The following is a 27547-nucleotide window of genomic DNA, read 5'->3' as shown; positions in this document are numbered from 1 at the left end:
CAAAAGCTTTTTGCCATTTAACCAAACATCAGAAAGAGAAAATGTTTCATCAACACAACTCTGTCGAGGATGTCCCCCTTCCTAGTTTTTCTGTTTTTAAAAATAAATAAAAATCCTGCAAGTCACTGAGAGATCACAGGTTGCCGTTCATGTTACCAGCCTACACACTTGTGAGTAGTTTACTTCATGTTGATTTGGGAAGTTTATAGAGAAGTGCTCAAAGAAAGAAAATATGCCTTAATGTCATTGGTAGATAAGCTCTGACAGATCTATCTCAGATTGTCTTACAGTCATTACTTCAATATGTAATCCAGCTGTAAATTTGAGGTAAAGGTATGTCACATTCATGGCACTAGCATTGGAACTCTTGAAATAAAGACACGTCCTTTGCTATTTGAATTTTACTGAGTTGATAGTTTCTCAGAGTGTAAGGAATTAGTTTTGGGAGCAGATTTTTGGTCCAACTTTAATCTGGCTCCCAAAACAGCAGAAGCTAGAAAAGCCCCCTTCTTTATTATAAATTAGTTCAGCTGTTTCTTTTCTTTTCCTCTTTTTTTCAAGTAAATAATCAAAGCCCAAAGCTTTACATCAGAAGTTGTTCTCACTTTGTCTTTTCACGCCTTCGCGAATCAGTTTCACCAACCACAATCATTTCAAGCCAGTTTTGACCATAACTGTACTCGGCCACTAGGTGTCAGCGCAGCACACATTATTCTTTCCTAGAGCTTCCATGGTCGATAACTCTAAACAATCTGTTTTATAACCTGTCTGTGGTCTCATGTCGTCTGAGACTGTCTGTCCCTCTTTGTGTTAAAAAGCACACTGTTAAAAATTCAGATTAATATTATGGCATTCTTTCTTACTTAACTCCATTCCACCACATTCGTTCAATATTCGTTCAGATAATTCAACCCATTTATAAATGTCTGCCATTCAGTGTTTCCCATTTCTCACTTAAGTCCCTTAACTTGTTGCTGGATCTCCGCGTGTGAGACAAAACATAAACAATACAACGACAAAAAAAGTAAAGAAATAAATTAAATAATCGTTTGACATTGTTTTTTAATATTTGCAGATTTGTGCTTCTGTTTCCAACCTTTCTTCAATAAAAAGGGCTTTCCAACTCCTTCCGAATTAGAAGAGCATGATGATTAAAAATAAAGAGTCCCCCTGCTTTGCCAATCCTGATAGAGAGGAGATTGTTGGTTGAGGACTTTTAACAGCCTGTTACTATTTTACCCTTAGTGCTTTATGGCATTTAGGGTAATGCATGTGGAAACCGTAGGACTTTGCGTGTACCGCAGCCTAAAGTTGAATCCATTGGAGTGTTTGAGTGCACTCAACGTAGACTGTCAATTATCTCCAAGTGAGACAGACTGTAGGGACTCTTCTGGAAATGCTCCATCCACCCCTTTTTTGCTCTGCTCCACTTTTTGCTCTCATTCAGACACGCCATACAAAAACACGCTGTACAGTCAAGTCACTCTTGGAACTGTTACCCAGCCATCCAAAGGATACAACCTTTCCTTACATGACATCACACTGCCTTTTCCATAAATGAGGACTCAAGGACTAGAGGTGCCAAGTTGTTTTTGGTTCTTCCTTCGTTTGGTCTGTTTTTATTTGGTTCTTTAATGTTTCCAGGGCATATTGAATGATTGTTTGGAAAATGTGGTATAAATGTATAATCACATAGAGGTATTTTAGGTTAGAATAACTACTGGAAATTTTATGAAGGCCTTCATAAAAATTAGCATAGACTGTCAGGCTGAGGTATCACAGAGGGATATTATATCGAAGGTTGCCAACAAATGAAACTGGGTTGCACCGACTTGTATGAATGTAGTTTCACGTATTATTGTTTTTATTTTATTTTAAGTTATTTATCCTTGCACCTTAATTTAATTTATTTGTATTTTTTTATTTGCTTTTGTTTTATTTCAGTTAGGGTTTGTTACAGAGATTATGAACTCTTGCATAATCGCTTTTCTATCATGAACGGATTGACACACACAAAAAAAAAATAGACTGCTGTATATCTTGTATTGTATTTTATTTACAATGGTACTCTATAAAAAGTACATACATATAAGGAATATATGAAATAATGCCTTTATTGTTCATCCTATATTTTGTGGGAACTGCAATGTTTGGCTCAATCTGTTGAATATTTTGAAGTGAATTTGTGACTTGCTTTGTATGGTGTCTGTATAGAAGCTAAACAAGTCATCATAAAAAATAAAATGTTGGAAAAAATATAAACACCAGAGTTGGTTTACTTGAACTCAGACTCTACCTCTTCTCCATTGGTGACTGGACATTTCTCATGTTCTGAGTGAGACCATACACACTCATGTCTGTCTCTACCTGTATGTACCTCATCTCTTTATTTGTGTTGGGGTGGGAAGGTTATGATCAAATGAGTTATTTTTATGTAAAGTTATAACCAATGTCTGACCATTTTTCCCCTCTGCAGGCATAACCAGAATTTTTTTGGTTAACCTGTTCTCACTTCTCTGACATCTAAATTGCTTGTATCTGCTTACTGGTTTTTGTCCTACCAGGTTTTACAGGTGAAATGTTGGCGGAATCTGCTAGTACCAAAGTCTTCTTTACAATAACCCTTTTCCCTTTTTCTCCTGTCTAACCAAATACGTTTATCAAGCTTTATCAATGTGTATGTACGAAAGGCTCAGCTGATCCTTCACTGGGTAGCGCAGCAGTTGGTCTGCAGGTTCACTAAGGACCTGCTCTGGGTCTCAAACAGAGGAAAGGATCTCCCAAAGGGTTTCAGGGCTGAGTCATGACTCAATGTGTGGTCGTCCTTGGTCTCCTATGTGTTGAGATGTGTCTAGTGTGGTCTTGGTTTGTTTTGTTTTTTTTCTTTTCTTTTCTTTCTTTAAACTTGCACGTCGGTGTTACCGCTGTTTGTTCTGCTGGTCTGCTTGTCTGTTCATTTGGAGCTTCTTTTGAGACTTTTTTTTTGCAACGCCGAGTTTCTCCACAAATACTGAAGATGCTCAAAACACAAATGCCCTCACCTGCCTACCCCCTGACACCCACTCTATCTGTGTCACCCACACGCGCCCCATCATACCCAACTCCACCCACCTCACACCCCACAGCCCCCACTCCGCCTCGTCTTCAGCATGTCGCTTCAGTTTCTGACTGACTCTCTTGTTCTCTTGCAGTCACGGAAAGCCAGTGAACAGGCAAAGAGCGTTGACAGTAAAACAGACAGCATAGGCAGTGGAAGGGCCATACCTATCAAACAGGTGAGCAGTTTAATGATTTTTATTTCCCCCTATGTTACCCATAGTTCCTAGGGTAAGTATGATTCCTTTTTGGTTTCAGTTGATGCTCCTTTGTGTTAACTTTGTGTTGTAATGATTAGATCTCAGTGACTAGATCATAGTCATGTGTAGTTGTAACCACTAGATGGCGACAAAACATACCAAATGTCACAAGAGTTATTACAAGGGTAGAGCTGCATCTATTAAAGTTTTTATCTACAGATTGACAGATTTTTCGTTAGATACAAGCACATTGAGCTTATTTTTGATATTGTAAATTGCATTAAGTGAAGACTTTGCTTTGGGATGTTCAAAATAAACAGTTTTTTTTTTTTTTAGATTGGCAATTACAGGAAACATTAGGCTGTTGTAATTGCATTTAAAAGTATGATTTATTAAAACAACCTGATCATAATCGCATAAAGAACTTGCTGTGATTATGATACTTTTTTATCAATTTGTTATGAATTTAATGACTCTCGAGTGATATTAGGCGAGCAGATCTTGTATTTCCCAAATTTCTCTGACATGTGAAAGAATATTCCAATCTTGTGATTAACCTTCACAACTCTCTTACATTTGATTGAAGGATTTCAGCTTCAATAAAAAAAAAGTTTTTTCTTAAAAGAATAACCAATTTGTTTTAAGGTGATATTCCTTTCATGATCTCCTGCATATGTGTGTAGGTAATTTGACATGAAAGGTTATTCATGCATATCCATATAATCAACTTGGACAGTAATCATCAGTTGAAAATTTCATTAGATGTTCAAATAGACATAATTATGTATGTGCAGATTTTTTTTTTTTCGATAGAAAAGGTATTTTCTCTAGAAATAAAGCCGTTCATGAGAAGACGTTTAGCCAACAATTTTTCTTGTAATCATTACAAGTCTGTATTTTGTTTTCATCTGTTGTTTTCTGATAAATTTTCTTTTCTATTTACCTTAATATATTTCTATTTTTATATTTTCACATGGTAGTGAATAAGACCAGATTTGCAACTGTGAACAAAGCATCCAAGTAAAGATAATTTGTGAAGGTCCATCTCCAACCCGAGGAGAAGTAACGGACACATTGATTAGTAATCACTCGTGATTATATGAGGGCTTTTCAAAATGGGTCAGTATCTTCGTATTATCCTCTTTACCTGCATATGATAGAAGATAATGTCCTTCTGTTTAAATTGTCGAGCCAGACTTCCTCATTCCATTTGGAAGAAAATTGCAGAGGCTTCGGTCCAGCTGAAATAATGGCAGGTTGACGCTTCCGAGCTGCCTCGCTCAATCAGAAGCATCTTTTTGTGTTTGTAACAGATACAATTTCTATCAGATGACATGTCTGTGAGGAATGGTTCATTTCGTTCATTTCACAGATAAGATATCTTATGGCACTGAAAATTAAAGAAAAGTGTAAGAGTTCTTTTGCATGCAATTGATTCTTTAAATCGTGCTTGCATTTGAGCTTGTAATTTGCAAAAAAAAAATATATATATATTATAACAATCCTTAAAAAGCGACGCAGAAATTCATTTTGAACTAATCTACGTAGGTAAAGCTCTTCCTTTTTTTGGCAGACCAGCGTAAGTCCCTGCAGTTGAACGGGAGGTTAGTTTTCACAGGTTAAACAGATCCACTCTTCTGAACAAATGTCACTGTAAATTCTGTATTCTTATCCAATACATTTTTAGGAACCAACCCCCACTTCCCAACCCCCCCACCCCCCAAACCCCACACAGACACACACACACACACAGCTTCTTTATCTACAAAGGACTTATTCTTTGAAGGGGGCAGTTTTACTGTAGATGTGGGCTGTAACTGCCTGATCTCCTGGCCAGTCAAATGCACAATCAAGGAGATCAAAGTATCCAATATGGGCTTAATTACCACTACCCCCTCAACCCAAATTACACATTACATGCCCCCTCCCCCCTTTCCTTCGCCTTCACATCTATAAAAGTAGTAAGCAAGGATAACAATGCAGTCACTGCTGAGGAGCCGCCAGCAGCTCTTCAACAGCATTCTTGCCCCATCACAGACCCCTTACTCCCACCCATCCCAACACTCACACCAAAACACAACCCCCCCCCCCCCCCCCCCCCCCTCTTCTCCTTTGGGGTGTTACAAAGGGGCCGACCTATCAGTCAGCCACAGTGGCAGGATGCAGCTTCTCTCCTGGTCATCCGACAAAAGAAGAGAAAGACACTATCTCCTCTGCGTAGATATGACAATTGTGTGGACACACAGAGCGCGTCTGACGATCGGCCTGTTTCCTTCTGTCGCGCAGGCTTAGACACTCATTTCTCTTTGTGTTTGTGTGTGTGTGTGTGTGTGTGTGTGTCAGTGTTGAGGAGAAGCACAGGATGCCACACATGTTGTCTGTAGATGGCAAATTACCACAGTTCCCAATTCACTGCTGCAAACAATGGAGCCATTATTATGAATGATCTCAATCATAAAACATGCTTTTTGACACATGTGTAACATCCATAATGAGTAAGTGTTTGAATAAAACAGAAAAGTTGATTTTCACATAACTGTCTAAGCTCTGTATCGATCAAACATCACAGCTCTGATAAATAATATAAAGCACCGCTCTGATTGTGTGTATAGATTTGTGCATGCTTCAGTAAGACCTCGAGATGAGCAACAAAATTTGCTTGTAAAACATGTATTATGAAGTTGCCAGAGGCCATTTGACTGGATCATTTACTTTGTATGATTAGAAAGCCATTTAAAAAGTGTTTACAGTTCTTTTATTGATTAGATTGCAATGAGTCTCGGCAGTCAGCAACTTATCAGTCAAAAGACAAAGTATTTCTTCCTGAAAAATCATCCAAATAATCAATAGTTACAAAGCAGTTTACTCAGAAATTTGGGACGTATGGGGTATTTATTCATTTTATTGATCATAATTTCTTCTTCAGCAAAAATTTCTCAGTAAAAAAATATACCAAGACCACTGAGCTTTGCAACTTTTTAATTCTCTCTGTTTTCTCAGTGACTCATTTTGGTTCAGATCTTTTGTCACTTCTAGGATTTTATATGAAAATATTTGCCTTTGCCTTGTAAGTTGTTCATTTTAGATTCACTTGAGTTGAACTGACGTCCTTTTGAATTGCTGAGCAATTCAAAAGGACGTCAGTAAAGGGTCGGTAAAGGTTTTTTTTTATTCACTTTTTGATGTATCCTAATACGAAACGTTGATGGAAATATCATAAGATGAAATGAAAGTTCCTCAATCTTGCAAAGACGTTTTCACTTGACATGTTTAAAAAAAAAAATAGCTGATGCGGTTGTGCAGTAATGGAACCGCTTTTGCGAAAAGCCTCTGACATAGCAAAATTCCATCACATGACTGAGCACATGAATAATCAGCTTTGTCTGTTTCTATAATATAAACAAGCCCATTGTCAGGTGATGTGAAATCGCAATCTTGCTCAATTTGGGGAAGAAAATCCGAAAAACTCTTTTTGTCACACGCGTGTCGACTGCTTGTTTGTTACTTTTTGTGTCCAGTTACCAACCACTACTTTGTTATTACAGCCTGAGCGTATGTAGCATATGCAGCCACTTTATGACTAAGCAGCATAGTTTTGTTTTCCCCAAAAAACTAATAAAAGAGTTGTGCGGAATCACAAATAATTTGCTTTACAACGACACAGAAACCTTGTTCACGAGAAGCTGCAAACAGTCAGATATATTGATAAGATATGAAAGATGCACTCTTAAATCTCAGCATGCTGTCAAGATGAATCAGGGTTTGGATTAGGATGATTGTCGGCAAACAGCCTGGTGCCCAGGTCACCAAGGGTCAGCTCTTCCTGATGTGTTAATCAGGATTAAAGCCTGCAGGATGGTCCTGACCAGCAAAAACACTACCCCTTTGACCCTCCTTTTCAGCTCACATACACACACACAGGGTCTGGCTGTAAAAGCACAAACATTTCCCCGGTTTAATCCCCTAATTAAGCGGGCCCCTCCTCACTATTTAACCCCAGAGAGCCTCCTGGCCCTTGCACTCAGCAGCGTTTGGTCACCTCCAGCAGAGGAACTGCATTGTTTACCAGTGGATTTACTCAGCAGATAAGGGAACCATCTGAGGCCTTAAAAGGCCCCAGAAGATAAAGCAGAATAGAAAAAGAGCTGAGTGGGCTTTGAAGAAAGGAGATCACACTCTCTAATCCCAGGATTGAGAGGTCTTCCAGAGTTCAGCATGTAATGTGTATGAATGCAGGGAGGAGGTTTGGCAAATTGGATTGCTTCTCTTTATGAATGGCCTCTGTGCATTGAAACTTAACCAACTTTGTATGTTCAGATTGTTGCAAAAGAAAAACAACTTCCATTCAGCTATTAGACGAGTATGTAATGGCAACATTTAAAAAATTCTTTGCATCTATTCATATGTTTTCAACATGTTATGTATTGTTTCTTGAATAGTGTCACCTAATTGCCATTTCACACGATGTGATAATGCTTTATGATGCAGTACAAAGAAAAGTCTCCATGTAACCACCATGCTGGAGCAATTAGTGTGTAGTAGCAATGATAATACTGTTTTATGGTATTTAACTTCCATAATAGTTCATTGTATCAGCCATGTTGCTTTTAAAAGAGCATATGCTCACTGTGCTCCTTCGTCTTTTACAGGGAATCCTTCTGAAGCGAAGTGGCAAATCCCTCAACAAGGAGTGGAAAAAGAAATATGTCACACTGTGCGATAATGGCGTCCTCACTTACCACCCCAGTTTACATGTGAGTTTCAACTCCTCCTCTCCTTTCCTTCCCTCTTCTTTTTCCAGTCAGTATTATGGTTTTGTTACACTTCTGTCTGTACTCAAGGGTGATACTGGAGGTCTTAATGTGGGGCTTTTTCAACCGCTGAGCACATCTCTCATGATGCAATTACATTTGGTAGCATTGCTGTAGGGAATGGATTACAACTGTATACGCACAATGTCTACAGAGACTCACTGCTGTATATAAGGTCTATATTGGCTAACCCTAGGACTTTGAGCTTAGTGTTAAAAAACAGGGTGCCCTAGTGGTCATCTCTCTCCTCCCTGTGGTTCCCATTCATGGTGCTGGCTAATGGAGACATGGCTGTGCTGCTGCATGCCCGCCGTGCCCGGACTCCACGCTGGCTTGTATTTATAATGGTTCTCGCTGCATGGCAGCAGAGCCTGACCAGCCTCCCACATCCATCTTTGTCAGAATCCTGCTGGGTCGCTAATACCTCTTAAACACTCGGCTGGCTGGCAGCAGACAGCTCAGGAGCCTGGTGCTGCACTAAGAGATGTCCCTCCAACAACCCCCCCCCTCTGATTCCTTCAGTCTCATGTTTGGAATGTTTAGATCATTTGGCCATATGAACTGAAATATACTGGCAACATCTTGCAACTAATGAAACATCTCAAACTTTCAAAACCAGTCAAGTGGTTAGACATGAAACCTGTGCTGGACCTTGTTGCTCTGACAGTTTGTTAGTGGTTTAATTTACAGGCAGTTATTAGTAGAGCAGTGCCAGTCTATGGTGATGTATGTAATTGACTGAACAGGCTATCTCCTAATCATTACAGCTATTACAGGTCATCGGGGCAATCTATGAAATCTATGGATCTGTTGACTTACAGAGTGAGGTGAAATAAGGTACACAGTTACATTAGCTGGGTAACAGCTCAAGCTCATTTTGAGCAGTAGAGCAGAGAAGGAGTAAGAAAGGAAAAGGAGGGAGGCAGCAAGAGACTGGAAGAGGGGAACCTTTAATTTCGCAGTCAGCCAAGCCATCCACACAATCACCTTCTGTTAATTCTATCTGCTACATCAATTAAATTGTTTGTAGAAACTAATTGAATGTGGCTTAATCACACATCTTAATAGCTTTGCACGCTTCGATCTGGCTGTTAATTCCAGCAATAAAATGAAATGAGAGCGCTCACTGGGTAATTAGCGTAGAGGCTTGGGAAAGAAATGAGTGCTTTATGACACGGTAATAAAGCAGAGGAGCCGGTGGGGGGACGGCAAAGGCCGAGATCGCCTCTATCTGGGTCTTTTTCTGCTGAGCCCAATGATTTTCACCTTGGCTTCCCACATTTGGGCGGTAGTCGCTTTAAACCAAATCAAATGGGCAAATTGAAAGAGAATGAGACAGTTTGCATTCATTAAGCCTAACATCCCGCTATTTGGAGAGACGGCGTGGGCACAGGTGATGTATAATGGCTTTACAATCATTTTTCCACTATCGCACAGCCTTAGCGGAAGGTCTACTATGTGTTGTGACTAATGGGGATGGAAATTGAATAGTTTTTTAATTTGTTTTTCTTCCGTAATTTCTGGATTCTTGTTGGTCCACTGTGTGTAATCAAGTACCTGACTTTACAGAGATATTTCGACCCTCACTTGTGCGTACTTCTAACTCCTGTCATGTTCTGTTTTTTTTTTTCACCATCTCCAGGACTACATGCAGAATGTGCATGGAAAAGAGATAGACTTGCTGAGGACAACAGTCAAGGTGCCTGGAAAGCGACCTCCCAGAGCTGTAGCGACTGTCGCTCCCACTGCTAGTCCCAAAACCAACGGGCTGACCAAGGACCGCAGCGCACTGCAGCTGGGCATAGGAAACACAGGTTTGAATCCCTTGAATATGTTAAGTCTTTAGTCTTAGTCGGATTTATGAACATAAATGTGCTTAATTAGCAATTTTTATATTCAAGCTCATGTAAGATTAATGAATAATAAGAGATCATTTTCAGCAGCTCCATTTATTATTAAAGCGGTCTTGAGAATTTGGAATATTGATTTTGTTGCTGGAACTTTTATACGGAATGAAAATGCACAGCAAATCAAATGCATACGTCTATTCCTAACTTTACAATGGAAGGAAGGCTAAGAAGAACATTAAGGTCATCTTGCTGTATCCTCAGCAGTTGTTTGGTACAGTTATTTTTCATATTAAATGTGTGCCTCTCCAGAGTATCTTCCATGTGGGATGGAAAGCTGGGAATAAATAATCAAACCATGTCCACATACAGTACACTGTGTGAGGGGACTTTTTTTTATTGTTGCTATTATTGCGTTGCTATATAAAATGATAATGACAATATTTCTTAGCTGTCGCCATACTTCCCTCGGTTATATGAGTACCTAAAAGTTGCTCAAAACATGCATAGTCAATGTACGCAGTCTGTGCAGATACAGATATTTGGGCTGCACTCAGTCAGCTAACTGGGCCCCGTCGGATCCTCTCTGACTTATGCAACAACTAAATCTGCATAAAAAAGTTATTACTGAAGGGCAGACTAGATAACCACAAATTCAACTTGGCTCCTCCTCTCCTGTGCTGCAGAGTGAGCAGTGATATCCTAGGAAGTGAGAGACAAACAGACGTTCATAAAATCTGAGAAATAAAGTGTTTCACAGTGGTTTCATTCAGTGCGGTTATATGTGTGCCGTCGGATCGGATTAATGGCTAAATTACAGTAAGATTGAGTTATTCAGTTAATGTAGACACCTTAATCTGACAAGAAATCAAATCGGATCGGGTTACTTGCGATCGAATTAAGACCCTGAGATAACTCGATCCAAATGCCCACTGAACGTGCATGTATTCACCAGTGGATCGGATCGAGTGTTCTGCGCATGCTCAAGATTTTTTCCCGCGATCGTCACCCAGAAGTTGAAGGAGACGATATTACCGTTGTTGTCGCAGCTGTCGGAAAGAAGCAAACAACGCGATGGAGAATGCGCTGTTGTGCATCGGACGGTGCTTCATCTTGCTCTTCATTTGCTTTTTTTCTCAAATGCCTTCATTTTGTTGTTGTTGGTGGTGAAGACGTGAACCAGAAGGGGCTCTATTAGCCATAGTTGAAATGGGTACAGCACTACCTATCATACCAGGGTATGACATGCTTTGTGCCAGTGATTCGATTAATTCGCCTGCATATAACCCAACTATAGCTATAATCGAGTTAATCTCATCATGTACTGATTGTTAAACACAAAAAAACACTCGCACACTTTTGTACACATTCACACAACCCCACGGTTGGAATTAAAGTGATGTTGCTGATTGCCGGTGTCTACATAGATACTGGCCAAATACATCCTGAACACATAAAAATTATAAGAAAAACTAGGGAAGTGCCAGCAGAGGGGTCTGCTTCTGCAAAGAAACACACCACCACATGCTTCTATTCGGTAATGTTTTGGAGGAATAGCATGCCAACAACAACTAGAACATCATTCCCTTCTGTGGCAGGGCAAAGTTAGACACCAGCACCAGCATGAACTCCAATGTAGCTTACGTTTTAGGTTGTTCTACATGGGTTAGACGCTGGCTTCTTCTCAAACAGAGAGTTAGCCAAAAAAGTCGCACAAAGTAAGCAAAGTTGCACTGAAGAATAGACCCAGATTTATGCAGGATCCATTGTTTTCTTTTATGTTAGTACCTTATCGTGATGAAGTGTGAAAGAACACAGTACACCAGTTGTCACGTCAAAGAAATAACAAATCGCAGCTACAATACATAATGGTTTCTCAATTAGTCTTTTATTACTGTAGTAATTTTTTGCTGTCATCTGTTTGTGATTAATCATACAAATGGCTCCCAATAGGTTGATTATCTACATTTTGTATGTGTCATTTATGCAAATTAGCTACTTTGTGCAAAACAAGGAAGCTGATTTGATGGTGACTTAATGACCATCTATGACAAATCTATTAATTCTTTGGATTACTAAACAGAGAATTAAAAGGGCATTGCAAGTTACATGTATCGGCCCATGTTTAGGGAGTGACCCAAATGAGAGGGTCTTTTAGGTCAACGTGACCTAGTTATTTTTCATCCTATGTGGTTGCAGGATCACAGCAACATCATGCCAGGGTCCACCTTTCAGGATTAAAAATAGAACTACTCTCCTTGCAAGCTGTACCGCCTAAGGCTCTTGAGAGTTTGATAGGCGTATGGTGGGAAAGCCAATGATTGGATTTAGGGGCTAGGATTAAGAGTAATTAATACTAATTAGCAAAGTGATCCCCAGAGGGAGGCGGGGTCCCTCATCAGCTGTGTAACGGGCACAGTGTTTCCATCACTCAGGCTAAAGCTAACCGGCTGAGATTGGGCTCAGGTCAGTAGGGACCATTAGAATCACTGGAACCGGCCAGGCAGGTTACTGTTTTATGTGGTCAAAGGGCTGCTGCTGCTGAACTGGTTAATCAGTCAAAAGCAGAAAGATGTAGGAGTTTACAGAGCCCAGGACATTAGATCGAGGTTGTTTTATCCCACAAAGTGCTAACCTTGAGCTTTGGGTTGAGGAGAAACATCAGGGCTGGAAAGAGCTTGGATAGATAAGCCTGAAAAGATTTACAGAAAACATCTCCAGCTTGGTTTGGTTTTCTCTCCATTTTCATTCTCCATTGTCATTTCTTTCTTTTATAAAAATCCAACATTTGTTTGTTTCTTTAAAAGGACTCCTTAGTGACAAATTCCCAAGATTTTCTGTCATCATCCATTTCTACATCAAGGAACAATGTGAGAGAGATTTGCCTTAATCTCCACTTAGGAAAAGAAAGGTTACAAATCACATCAGGTCTCCCTCCGGGTGGAGGACCCTCTTCTGATTATGCGATCGGGATTTTGATTTCATTAGACATGCAATTGATGGAGGGAACAAAGGGGTAATTTTTCATTCACGGTGTCTAAATCACAAGCCTTGTCTTTGCCTTTGGTAATTCATTCATTCCTTAGATCTAAAGACCTTTATAATCACTGGGAGAAGAGGGATAGCGACAGAGAGCAGGAGGGGCAGAGTGGATGGGGGAGATTGGAAGATGAAGAGGAGAGGTTGAGAAGACACAGAGTAAATGTGAGAACGCATGCGCCTGCGAGTTTGTCAAGCGGCCAGGTTTAATTCTTTTGCTGGGTGCTGAGCGGAACCATTTTAAATATGATCCTCCCTGTTAACATGCGTCCTGTCGTGTCACCGACGACAGATACACTGTATCAAAGTATTAATGGGCCCAGTCACTTCTAATCAATCCTGTGGGAGAGATAGATGCTCACTCTCCATGAGGAGGAAGTGACGAATTCACTGAAGTGTTTTAGCTCCTCTTGACTATGCACCATTTTTCACTCTACGCCTCATATAGTACTGAAGACCAAACAGCCGCACAGCTGCTGACCAACAGCCTCTGCCAGTCACAGTATCAGACCTCAGTGTCAACATTAGCGCAATTTGGGCCTCTTGTTGGTACTATTGAGCAGGACTGCCTAACATTTTAGTGAGACTTCTTCAACCCTGCTGGATGAGCTAAAATATCTGTGTCTCTTTGAAATGATTTCCCAGTTTTTAACACTGTCATTTCCTCGTGACGATGCCACCAGGATACACTTGCCACTGCTTAAGAAATACTGCTGTGGTTAATTACTTTGTATCAAGAAATGTTTTATCTGGACAAACAGTTTTATATCTTCAGTTGTCTGCTGAAACTGTCTCAAAACAGCTTTAACTTTCAGTTCTGAAAAGTGTTTTGCCACATATGATGGTTAAAGTAGATATTAATGTGGTGCATGCAGTTTGTAGAATCCCATTATATGAATGCACAAATGTGAATACAAATGTTTTAAATGACTGTTGACTGGACGATCTGCAGTAGAAGAATGAGAGGTGGAGGGGTACATCTGGGCACTGGTCGTGATGATGGTGGTGGATTACACAGCCGCAGATGATGTGTTGCCCAGCCCACATTAGCATGAATGCTTCATTATCTCACTACTTGTACATAATGGCAACAACTCCACGGAGAGGTCAGGCCTCGTCACGGCTCATCAGCCTACTGACGGCCCGACCTAAAGAGAAATGAGAAGCAAGGCAGAGCTGCTCCCCGCTAATCCATCGCCTCCACTTAACACCCCAGCCCCATACAGCCTGCAGTAGACACAATATGGTTTTTGTTACCTCTTTATACACAGGATAATACCCTTCGCAGTGGGCTTTACTTCTTTGAAGAGTTCATTAGTGTTTGAAGGAATGAAAAAGAATTGAATATGCAACATCTTTAATAAGAAAATGGTAATGTATGTTGCAACAATACAGAAGTAAAAGCATTCTGAGATTTTAGTCAAAAAATTACATCGACAGTAAAACATGTCTTACTCAAGCATCAGAGAAAGTAAAACTACACAAGTGTTATATAGCAGATGACTACTGTCAGTCTTATGGACTATTATAAGACTACAAAGCTGAGTAGAAATGGAAGACATTTTTTTAGTAGCCATGGCATTCCATCATGCATGATTTGATTTGGAGTAATTACATCCATTTGTTCAAATAAAAATAATTGAAGATACAACTACACATAGAAAAAACAATAGCTCAGAATAGATTTTATTCTGAACTCTTCCTGTGAAAAAAACACCATCAATAAATTATATTGCATTTATTGGCAAGCCCTAGTTCTCCTGTCCTAAAAATATCAACACACACATCAAAGAGTTGTAAGCTGCCATTTTTTGATTTGCTTCTGTCAAAGTAGGTGGGTATGGTGGACAGTGAGGGTCACCTTAGGCTTAGCCCATGCTCATAAAAAAAGTACAGAACTAGAATTTCTAATTATGTACCTGCCATCTGGCTGTCTATTTACCCAACAAACTCAACTCCTAATTTACTGAATCAAATGCAGCTGTTAAATAAGTGCAGTTGAGTTGTCAACTGGAAAATAATAACATTAGTATAAAGTGAATAAAGTCATAATGTGATTGTAGCTTAGCAATTATATTAATTTAATTTTAAAGGAAAATGTGCTTACTTTACACCACTGTCCATATTTCATACCATTTCACACTCAATGAGAAAGAATAGTGTTTTTAATACACCCTCAACTGAGGATGAACAAGATCAGGTCATACATTAGAGTTGATTTATTCATAAAATTTAAGACTATGCTAAAAAAAACTGTTTTTAAGTTTATACTTTGAAACATATTGCATCAGAATAAGATGATGCAAGATGCATTTGCACTGAGATCCTGGTTGTGATCACTCGACCTCAGTTTGTTGTTAGCATGGTCATCATCGTTAGTCCAGCGTTGTGTCTTTGTTTTAAAGTGCACCGCAGTCGGGCCTGGCTGGAGCTGTGAGTGCAGTTTTCTTTTAATGCCACAAGCTGATTATTTCTCCACTGTAATTACATTATCCTCCCCTTTATGCAGGAGTGGTCTCTGGGGTATAATGGATACAGCCATGTATAATTCATTAATCATTAGCATCCAATTTGACAATTAGACGTGATTGTTGAATTTTAAGCATCAGTCAAAGTTGCCTTGTAGTTATCTGATGTTTCCATTTATTGGCTTTTAATTTTTAAGGTGTCAAAGAGTCAAATTTCACGATGTGAATTAAAAGTTGTTGAAAAGTTGCATATTAATAGAAGGAAACCTTTTTGGTGTAAGACCTGTCACGTGTCTGTTTTAATGTTAGGTCATGACTGGAAATGAAGCCACAATGCCGTGTTTTACAAACTACCTTTTTATAGATTTGTTTTCAATACAATAAAGATAAAAGCAATCAGATTATTTTTTAAACAGAAGTCCTATACTTATTTCATGTATTATTCATTCGCCACTTTTTCAAAAACAAAGTTTCAATTTTTTTTTCCATTCTTCCGCTCCGTGGCTCCCTCCTCCTCATCCTCCTCCTTTTCTGCTCTGATTTCAACATGCTAATTTAGTCGGTGCTCCTCAGCATGATTCCCTCGCTCTGTCTCCCATTCTTGCTGCGATTCTGCTCCCTCCCCTCTGGGACCTGAAGATTAATATTCCTGGGCCCAACAAGATAATTACTGATACTAATTAGACATGATTATGTGAATTTGATACACTTATTACTCTAGATAATGAGTAGGACGTATTATCCTAACAAGCACCCGTGCCGCTTAGTTTACTTTACACACGAGCCACACTCTATATTTTCTGTTATTGTCACCTCAATCAGAAACGGATATTCTCTTGTAATTATGGAATAAAAGGCCCTGATGTGGGATACCTGTAAGATGTGAAAGCATTGTTGAGAAAATCAGAGAAATGTGTTGTTTTCCACAACAAAACCTGTAAAATTTTACCTTTCGGTGTCAAAGCATTGACTCTTTGCCTTATTAGAGTGGATTGTTTTTGATGTATAGTTATGCTCCCTGTGGGGACTTTTATAGTGATCATCTTTTTCGTTAGCTAGAATATGTTCTTATCATTTTTAACATTAACTAAACCCTTTTTTTTTTTTTTTCTGGGAGGGGGGATTCAATTTGTTGTATTATACGACACCATGCCATTCAGTTCAGGGCATTTTCCAGCCTCGGCAGTTAATCTGAATGCACTTGCATGACATGAAGCATGTCAATGAGTTTGTCAGAGTAGTTAGGATGTGCTGTACCAACTGCTTGCGAACAGGAGGGAAGGACCCCTCATGGCGCAGCCTAGACCATGAATTAGTAAAGAGAGCCAGGCGTCCGTGGCTCGCCTGATTGGAAGTTAGGGAGAGAACGCCTGCTGACGCCAGTGGAGATCGATGTGGCAGTCAGAGGGATGAGGCGAGATAATTAGCGTTCAGAGTGTATCTTGTTAATTAAGGGCTAATTAGAGGCAGAGGCGGAGGGAGAAAGGTTGTGTGTGCGTGTCTGTGTGAGGGGGTTGGATGACAGATATGTGCAAAAAATAAGCTGGCAGCAGCATTGCACTGCTGCAAAAGCTATAAAATTGTTATACAGTTGGACAGAAAGAGTCTTGGCACATTGAGTGAAGAATTCAAACAACTGCACAGAAAAGAGTTGAATTTTCTTATGCTTGTAACTTCTTCTCCAGGTGCTCCTCACTCCAACAGCAGCACATCTTTGCAGACGGGCGGGTCGGTGTTTGGTGGCAGTAAGGATGGCATGCACCAGCGCTCTTTCTCCGTGTCCAGTGCAGACCAGTGGAATGAAGCCATCAACACCAGTACAAGCAGCGCAGCCCGTAAGTATTCCACACTCCTATCGGAATTCACAAGTTATTGCCACAAAGGCCAGAATGAAATGGAACAAACGGAGGGAACGCAGAGAGGTGCTGTGATGGAGCTGCCATTTGCCCAATTTTATTTTTAAAAAATTCTTTTTTTTTTTTTTTTCAAGAAAGGTGAACTCAAGCCTCATTTTCATGATTAGGTGATCAAAGCTGTGATCACTGTGACCTTTTTGGCTGCTGCTCTTTGATAGAAGCAGCATGTTCAGAGGAGGGGAACAGTGAAGGTTAACTTTCTGCCATTGATGCGTCTCCACTTATTGCCTCCTTGTCACCATACTTGAGCAAAGTCATATAATATATGCAGCATGTCTGTACCCCCCCTCCCAAACCCATCCAGTCTTTACCTTCCATCTTACTCTCTGTCCCCCCCCCCCCCCCCCCTTCTGTTTTCCTCTCCTTTCTTCCGAAGAGGAAAATGAATGCTTTTCAGGGGTACCATTCATCACCAGTTATTTCCCTCTCTTTGTGGTTGGCAGTAAAAAAGCACTTAAATGCACATCAACAGAATAACAGTCATTTCCATGCATGTTTGCACTCTGGTAGTTCTCATTAGCACGGTGGCGCCCCCCCCCCCCTCCCCATGGGCTCCCAGGGGCCCCGGCAGTTTAAAGAGCGCACTTTACGAGCGCTGCTGGAGTCCAACTGCACGGCCCTCGTGGTTCCGCAGACAAGCCTGTCTCTCATTTGGAGCTGCCGAACGATCAATTCTGCCTGGACGCAGGCACTTCCATCACCCCCTACCCCTGTCTCACATCAGCAGCATGCCCAAAGCAGAATTACTTAGATTCGTGGGGTCCTCAAATAAATGAGCGCTAGTGTGTGTTGTGTGTTCTTGCTGAATTTTTTTTAGCACGGCTGTTTGTATGTGAGCTTTTTCCGCGCAAGTATGTTTGCATCTGTGTTGTAATGTGACTGTGGGAGAAAAGAAAGATTTCATAGTTGGGTGTTTGTGAACGCGACAGACAAATTGCAGAAGAGAAAGCGTACTTTCTAAACATTGTGCTGTGAAAATTAGTAAGCTAGAATTTCCTCTTTTCCTATTTTTTTTTTTTATACTGAAAAGCCCTCAATATTAACACAGCTCATTAACTAGCTTCCAGTCTTCAACTAAATCAGATTTACAATTTGCTTCATTATTCTATTTTCTTCAATTATTTTCATGCTACTTTTAAGGTAACCACAAATGAGCTCGAATGAGGCAAATGAGCTGAGAAAAATAGTGGAAACGTGTCAATTGATAGATTATATTATAAGACGAGAAGTTTCTGTAATCAGTGTATACTCAGTGCAGACAGTTAAAGACTTTCACACTGAAACCAGCATCTTTACAGCTTGAAAACTTTGTCTGAACATCTTGATGTTTTTATGCCTCAATCCAATTTCAGAATCTAAATGAAAGCAGCTGAATGCATCTGTAGTGTAAAGTGTGACTGGACTATCAGAAAACATAAACTTGATTGAAATGCAACCCTCTTATCTTTCATCCTAATGTGTCTTCAATAATCAATAGTGGGTGTTCCACAATGAATGCTGCTCATGTTATCCATTTGAATTGACTCGAACCAAGCCCAATCACTCCATTATCCTTGGTGAAGGTTGCAGGTTATAACACAAAATGTGATGCAAAAACAGCAGATTGATGATTCACAAAAGACTGAATGCATTTTAGCCAGGTAACAATTTCCATATTATTTAAAGAATGCGCTCATTTGTAAACCTACTGAGCAAAGGCAGAAGCAGAGGCAGTAACATCACTTGAATATTGAGCGCAGCGATTTGATTAAATCCCGGCCCAATTTTTTTTTATCACTTGCATTCATAAAGACACCCATACTTAATGCACTGGAAGCTTGTTTAGATCCTGCTCTCCATTGTTGCACCCCAATCTGTAAAACTGCATTGAAATGAGGAGGCTCAAACAGTCAAATGAGCAATACGATAGGATTACTGATGACAACGAATAAGGTTATGGTCAAAGTCTAAGTAATGCCATTATATCAGCCCCACATGATAACAGCTGAAACACTGTATAGTGTCCTGGTTTCAAACCTCAGAATCAACCTTAGAGTTGTGATGTTTTGTCAAGTCACAGTTGAGTTTGTCACAAAGAAGTTAAACGAGAATAATTCACATAATTCATTTTCAGGCATTTTCAAAGTATATATTCCTTGTTCCAGATAAATAAATTTAAAAATTAGTTTGTTGTCATATATCACGGAAACTTTAACTTATTTGGGTTTAAAAATTGGTATCAAATTTTAAAAATATATATAAATGTATAAATCAGTATACTGTGATATTTCACTGCTCTCGTAGACATTTTTGACTGCTTTCAGGCGTTGTGATTTACAAGCCATGAATAAACCAAGAATAATCAGCAAACTAACGAGTGATAAAAGTACTACAATTCTTCGTCTGAATTTTAATACCAAACACACTTTACAATTCTTTTGCTAATAATCAACATGTGATTTATATTTTTAAAAATGCGCGTTTTATTGACATCTAAAAAGTCATGAAAAGTTTGCATCACTTTCTTCGACTCCACTCTGCGCTGCGGTGATTCATCCGTATATACAGGTGTATAATCTTTTACAAGTATGCACATCAGTATAGCGGTTCTTAATGCACAGATAGCCTTTTCCTGTGGCACTGTGCTTTATATGTCGGCCTCCCCGATGCGAGGGTGATAGCATGTGGGGCGTTTGATTTCTACGCTAGGCCGTAATGAAGTTTGACATTTAGTTTGGAGAGAGCAGCAGAGCGCGATCAGGCCTTGATTAGTACGCTCTAATTGAGGATAATAAGGGGGAGGCGGTGATTGTTTCTAATTTTTGCCATTAATTGCAGCCGTTGGCTTTGATTGAGGACAGGCAGGGCTGCCATGTCAAGGGGCCTGGCGGAATCATAGCGCTCCTTACCTTGAGCCTCTTGAATAACAATGAAATGACTCCCCCACCCTTCACCCTCCCCCGCTGCTGCTCACTCTCTCACACTTTTTTTTTTCATTCCCATTCATTCTCAGTGTGGCACTGGTAAAGGCAGGAAGCTGTTAGCAGCGCCCTCTTTGTCTCAACCACAGCCTTCATCCTGAAGCACGTTTAAACTGTCATCTCCGTGGATGGAGCGTAATACACTGTGATTACAGGTTAGGCTGATACCTATTCTGCTGCCCAGGTGATCTTGGCTGAGTGGTAAAGAGTCTCCTGATCCCCAGTGTGCCTCATTACCCAGCTTGGTCCTGATGGCCCTCATACAAACTAACAGCTAGCTAGTAATGCAACAGTTATTTCTATCCTTTCTGAATCAGTTTAGTTTCTACTTTATAATTTTCATCCTAACAAATTTAATCTGGCAGCCTGGCACAGTTTAGAGCAGAGAAGCTCTTACAGGGAACAGACTTCATGTCACACATTTAGGTCTCAGATGCTTTTGTATTGCTGCTCAGTGATGTGTTGTAGTTGTCTTTGTTTGTCTACCTTTATATCACAGACTTGCTAAAGTCTGATGCAAACGGAGAATCACCCCGTACATGTTTCAGGTGCAGAGTGAGCAGGACCAGGGTCATTTTCCACAACATTAGGGGTAGAAATTGATAATTAGAGGTGTTTATGACATGGTTGGGGCCCCTGAGGGGCAGCCCTCCCCTTTAACCTCAAGCGACATTAAACAAATGCTGGCTGTCACATTGGAGGCAGGTTGGAGCTCACGTCTTCCACCCGCCATACGGAGCTGTGCTGGCGGGACAGACGCTGGTATGGAGAGGGAGGAGGAATCAAAGAATGGAAGGGAGGGGGGCACATGGAGGACCCCTGTGCCCCCAGCTGTCTGAGCCAGCTAATGACTCGTCTCAGGGGGGCTGTTGTAAGGGAGCAGGGAAATTGAAACAGACGCATCGAAGAGGAGCTGCTACATGTGTGGCTGCGTTCTGCCATTCAAAACACCAGAAAGCTTAATATATGTGCTTCAGCTTAGGCAGCAGTGTTGTGTTTTTTATGTGATGGGATGTGTTCAGATTTGTTTTTTATCAAGGAACACATTACTATTCATGCTGAATATAAATTTTTGCATTGGTTAAATAAATTGAGAGTAGTTTTTTTTTTCCAAGAATGACATTCTTGATGTTTACAGTAGCTCTCATTGAGGTTAATTTCCGAAGTGGATAGACATAATGATGTGTCTCAGGTGTTGTCGCCTATATTTTACCCTTACTCAAACAGTGTATCCCCGGGCCTTCTGAGTTTGAGCCACCCCCCCATATAAGCATCTTCAGTCCCCTGCTGAGCCCATCTTACTCCTCTAAGATAGCCCCATCTCCCTAAAGGTAATGACCGAATTAGGCCTAATGTTGTACACTGGCTAATGGCACAGTGCCGCACATTATAGCATGTGCAACTGGCAACAACAACAGCAATAATCCCTGAGCCCCTTGTCCTCCTGCACTCCACCCCTGGGGCTGGGACGGTGCACAGGGAAATGAATGGAGTTTGCCACACTACAATGAGCTTTTGATGGGAGACAATGGAGGAGTCTGCCAGCACCACACAGGGTGGTAAGAAGAGAGCAATATGGGGCCCATCTACCGGCCCTCCCTCCCTGCTTCCCCGAGGCCCCTGGCCCCCACTTTCAAATTCTTAATGGCATCCGGAGGGGGAAAGAAGGGAAAGTGATGTCAAATGTCAGGAAATCAGAAAGATGGCAAGCTGACAGCCCCCTCCTATCGTCCCATCCCTCCTGTCCCTTTGCCCAACGGTAGCACAGGTTAATATCACATTTATAAAATCACTTACAAGAAACAAAGCCGGCTCTTAACCCCCTGTCACTCTCAGACAGTCATATAGAGCTTTGCTGCAGGCTAGCTTAGGTATCCATTTGTTCATTGATAGCCCCGTACCTGTCCTTCACATCGTCCAAAGCTGGAGTTACTTTTTGAGCCATTTTCAACTCCTCCTACCTACCTCCTTCCTTTACTATCCACAAAGCTTTAATCTCAGCTATTATTATTACGCAAGTCATTTACCAAGGATGGATGAATCTATATTCAGATGCCTTTTCCTCAGTTTTTAAGATGCATCTAGTCTAGATAAAATTAAACTTCCAGCAAGATTTTTCTGAAAAGAAATAATTCAAAATCTTGCAAATCTGTCTTCATTTTTCACTCTGCTTATCTAACACAGGGCTTGAATTGTAAAATTATTTTATATTAGACTGGATTCTTGTAAACAACTGATTCAATATATGGTAGACAAAGCTACTGTCCTTGTAAAGCTCAGTAAAACTGTTTTGGCATGCTAACTCTAACTCAGCACAAAGGAGGCGGAATGTGATGTGTCCAGTTAAGGAGGGTTTTGTTTCCAGAATTTTGATTGTATGTGAGGTTACTGTCTTAAGTCGTAAAGGTTTTACTCTGATATCAATGACACAGGCATTTTTGATGTATCTACAATATAGACATAAGAACAGAAAGTAATACATAGGCAAGCAAAATTTAATCAGCAGTGTCATCTATGTTCAGAACAATTATCTGCTTAATTCACACAGCGTTTGGATAATATCTGGACTTACAGTTAGGGACTGGACAGGGAAAACTCCACACAAAGTCTAGTATGACTGATTGATTTGTGTTATCATATACATCTACTCTGGATAAAATCAGATAAGAGCTGTGGTGCTTGTATGAAAACACCCTTAGCCTCAGACCATAGTCTGGGCACAAGATGATTCTACGGATATTTGATGATGCTTTGAACTTAAATAGGTCATCTAAGTCTCATTCATCTTTTGCTAACACATAACCGAAATAGCCTTAATTCTTTCCATATCTAAGATTCATTTTTGTTTAATGGATTTTTTTTATGCCGGTGAATAAATTTCATTGAATATAATTGAATAAACGTCATTATGGTAATTTCTGTATATATTATGTCTGGCAAAACTATAAATCTGAAATATATTTCTTAGAGTAACATTTAACCGTTCTTCTGTGATTCATTCACTTTATTCATTTATGGTTTATCTTGAGTGGAATACTTAAGATAAAGCTTACCTCTCTAGTAATGGCTCATTGATAGAACAGATGTAGTTTACGGAGGTCAAAAACTAGCTAAATTAATGAAGAGTGATTATTGTATTAAAGCTCTTTATTTGCTTTGGTGTGTTTTTCTTTACACTGAGGATTGTTCTCAGTTGGTGAACTTGAAATGTAGCTTTCATTGTGAAGCTTACATTACTATGGGCAGGAAATGGAAACACAAAAACAGTGATTTAACTTGAAGAATAAAAATGATTTTCTACGTCTGTCTTCTTTCAGCCAATGGGATGAGCGAGCCTGCAAATTCCAGTATGGGCAGTGCAACGAGTCCCAAACTTGAGCCTCCTCCCTCGCCTCACGCTAACCGCAAGAAACACAGGCGGAAAAAGAGTACAGGCATCACAAAGCCAGATGGCTTATCTACAGGCAATGAAGGTATGAAAAAAAGCTACATTTTAATTTTCTGAAGTTGGAAAAATTAAAGCAGAACTTTTTCCTTCATTGGGGCCTGAGTAGAAGTATCGTCACCAATCACTGTGAAGAACCTGTTACTTTCCATAGAACAAGAACACATCAGGATTGATTGAGTTTACATGTTTCAGTATTAAGCACAGATGTTTTAGTGGCTTATTTACTGTGTACATTCAGTCGTACTTGTTAACTATATACAAAGGGTGCTTTTTGCTGTTACTGGTTGATCTCAAACAGCGACACAGGGCGGGTGAAGATAATTATGTCAGGGGCTGATAACCACAGAAATTAGTTTTTTTGAGAGCTTGAACTACTTTTTGTTTGGTATAATATCTGCTATTCTGTCGACTTTGAATTTGCGCTGTTACAGAAAATGTCCAGTGGTCATTTTCAAATAAAAACACCACATAATCTTGTATACTCTGACTGAAAGTGTCTGATGTCTATAAAGGTGTTTAGTTTTGTATCTCCCTGTGGCCCCCTGCGCAGCTCACCCTCACAGCCCCCATTTATTTTACTGCTGTATGAATAGTGAATGTGGCCCTTCTCAGCAGGGGAGTGGCAGTCAGCTCTCCACCCAATTAATAATGATTCCTCAGCCCAATGATGAATGGAGCGTCCTAATTGGATGGCATTGTGAAAACACTGGGACGCATTTCAGAGGCCATAAAACTGATGTCACCAGAGCGGGATGATCAATCAACAAGATTGATACGCTGGAAAACAACAATAACAATGGCATTGACGCCTCCTAAATGGGGCTTAGCATTAATAATCATTATACTTTTTTATCATGGTCTCTGACAGCTTCTCTTTAAAGTCTGAATGGGTCCGTTGGCCACATTATTGTACAGAGGGAACATCATCAGAATCACAGAGATAAGTGGTGTGAGATAAGTGGTGCTTTTTTTATTGTAGTACATGGTGACATTGGTTTCAGTTGTGGTAGTCATGCTGGGCCAAGTTCTTCACATGAGATAATATTCTGGATTCGGCATCATCATTTATATTTTGGTAGTATATCATGACTGCAGAGCCGTATGTATGTAAAGTAGCATCCTACATTTCACAGCATCCTTACTTGAGTTTTATTTGGCATTGCTTTGCTCTTAATGTGCATCTCGTGGCAGAATTACTGTCACGTGAGAACTCTTTACTGAGTGACAGCTGGCATTATCAAACATCTTCAAACCTCATCAATGAATACTCCATATCTATTTACTCCTGGACTTCCTCAGGAGGAAGTCGAAGAGCAATCTGAATATTTCTCACATCATCAAACATGCACTTTGTTTTCTATCTATCTCATTGTTCTCCGCAAGGTTTTCTATTAGCACCAGCTTGTCTGTTCTGCTGAATGCTCTGGAATACAGACATATCGCTTAAATATTGGATTCACCCAAGTCTGGGGTGTGAGCTTTGTCTCCTGTTAAAGTAACAGGAGAGAGAGGGGAGAGGAAAAGAAATGGGAGGATAGGTGGGATCCTTGAATAAATTTCTATCAGTTTATCTCATTTATGGGGCAATCAGAAGCATGCAATGCAGGCTGAAATTGAATTTTAGTTGTTGTGAAGCATCATAAATCAAATCAGCGCAAGCGTCTTAAGGTGAGAAATCATTTTGGTCAACAAGAGATGCATGGCATGGACATGGGAGCCTGGAGAAACTTGCTGCAATATCATTTTCAAATATGGCACTACAGTACTACAATAATCTGCTTAATAGCTGCTGAAGAGTGGGTAATCTTAAGTTCATTAAAATGATCATGAAGGACTATATCAAAGGCAGCCAATTGGAACTTTCTAATAGATCTGATGCATCTTTTGGTTAAGTCTATTTTAAACTTTTAGAGGACTGTTTCTTTTATTTCTTTTTTTTATTTTTATCTCAAATCTATTTAAACCCATATTTGGATATGGTCTCTGTTATGTCTCTGCTACACTTCCACCAAGAATGTGCACAAGAGACACAGCCCCTAATATTCTATGCACTGTCAGAGCTGTGTGGTGTAATGAACTTCTCATGTGCTTAAAGAATGATGCAGGATGCATGGCGAGACAACTGACAGCCCCGTAATGTGTTTCCCAGCAGCCGCCCGGCGACGAGTTCTCTCCGTGTGTCGCTCGCCATAAACCCACTGGAAAATCGATGGCCGATAAAGACTTGTGTTCAGGGGGAGGCCCTTCTGATTAATGCAGACTGTCAGGGAGCATCATTAATGTATTTCTCTTTTAAAGAAATTGTATCAAATGCTCATTGTTTTGGGGAGGGGGGGGGTTAGCTTGAGCAGAAAACAGAGGTGAAGCAATAGGAGGATGAGAGGCTGGTACTTCCAGTTTTATGGAAGATGGTATTTATTCCGGTTAAGGTCACAGAAATTAAGGAGACAAAAGACAAAAAGAGCTGATGATGGGCCTGAAAGTAAGTCAGCTCACACTTTAGTTGCATCTTGTGTGTTATAGGATATAAAACAATAAGCAGTTAAGCAGGGCTTAAGCAGTTTTCCACTGCGTGACTGAATTGATGGGTATAATTGCTGAAGTGCTGTCTCCGACAGATTGATCACTACATTCACCTTTTCCCATAGACATCTTGTACTTAGGAGATCTTTTGTCGTACTTTTGAGATAAGATATCTTGTTTGCTGGATAAAGCTATTAATTTTTCTTTTTGGTGAATGAAATGTCTTTTTTTTAATAAAGGAAGCATTACTTAAATTCTAAGACTAAGACACTAATATGTGGCCTCCCCGTTGGCTGCAAAGAAGTTTGAGACTCAGCAGGCCCGAGGTCACCTTTTTTTATTTAATAATTGACAGTTTTGAATTTAAAAAGCCCTCTAATCACTTTGAATAATTAAGTAGTTTCATTTTCCATTTGAAGTGATTACTAATAAACTGAGTTGAGTGTTTTCAGCTACTTTAAAATCAATTAAAGGAGAATATGGGAATAATTTTATCTGGAGAAAGTGAAAATTTGAAAAAAGTGAAAATGGTCAAAATTAGAGCATTATCTATCCTCATGTAATCAATGTAATGGATAAAGTTGAATGTGTCAGTTTGATCAACACAAGCAGAATAATCATGTTTTTGAGTATTACTGCCTGTAAAACCTGACTGTGGTGCATGTGGTCATCTTATAGTATATATTTTACACTATATATTTTTACTATATAGCATAGTATACATTTACTATATATAGTAAATGTCATTGTGAACCAGGAGACTCAATGAAAATCAACGTTTTTACCCTTGTTTGCATGAGAGTTAGGCTGGTGTGTAAAATGGAAGCCTAAGCAGAATGTTCTGATTTGCAAATCATTATAATTATATGTAAATTGGACATTTTTACAAAGACAGCTTGGTAAATTCTGAAACTGAGACATTTATTTTTTTTTAAAAGATTGTGCTAATTTTGAAGTTATGTCACACTTCAGTTCAGTTGAAATATGGCAACAAATGGCTCATACCGTAACTTTGCACACCAAATTAGGTTAACTGGTAGCAAGTTATTGACGCGTAGAGACTTTCAGAAGTAAACATGGGGAGGTGTTTGCCACTCTTTGAAAAGTTATGTGAGCAAACGGTTCAAAACTCGAAGAACAATATCTACAGTACATAATATTATGAAAACATTCAAATTTAAAGGAATGACTTGAACCAAGGGCATGGCTGAAAAGCAGAGGTGAATGGCCATGATCTTC

At 39.8% G+C, this 27547-nt stretch overlaps 1 protein-coding gene across 4 annotated transcripts in view; it reads left to right on the top strand.

Annotated features, from left to right (window-relative positions):
* agap3 (ArfGAP with GTPase domain, ankyrin repeat and PH domain 3) overlaps window positions 1-27547 on the top strand; it is a 119961-nt gene that overhangs the window by 69409 nt on the left and 23005 nt on the right. For 3 of the 4 annotated variants that reach the window (XM_072364496.1, XM_072364497.1, XM_072364495.1), the window contains exons 9-13: window positions 3192-3275; window positions 7946-8050; window positions 9750-9921; window positions 17147-17296; window positions 23655-23810. In XM_072364496.1, coding sequence (XP_072220597.1) covers window positions 3192-3275; window positions 7946-8050; window positions 9750-9921; window positions 17147-17296; window positions 23655-23810 — 667 coding nt within the window. The other variant, XM_072364498.1, reaches the window with a different exon arrangement.

Source organism: Leuresthes tenuis, unplaced genomic scaffold (assembly GCF_036924035.1).
Source record: "Leuresthes tenuis unplaced genomic scaffold, fLeuTen1.0.hap1 SCAF_14, whole genome shotgun sequence".
Taxonomy (NCBI): Eukaryota; Metazoa; Chordata; class Actinopteri; order Atheriniformes; family Atherinopsidae; genus Leuresthes; species Leuresthes tenuis.
Note: the sequence above shows the minus strand (reverse complement) of the source record. Positions and strands in the feature narration are given on the sequence as shown.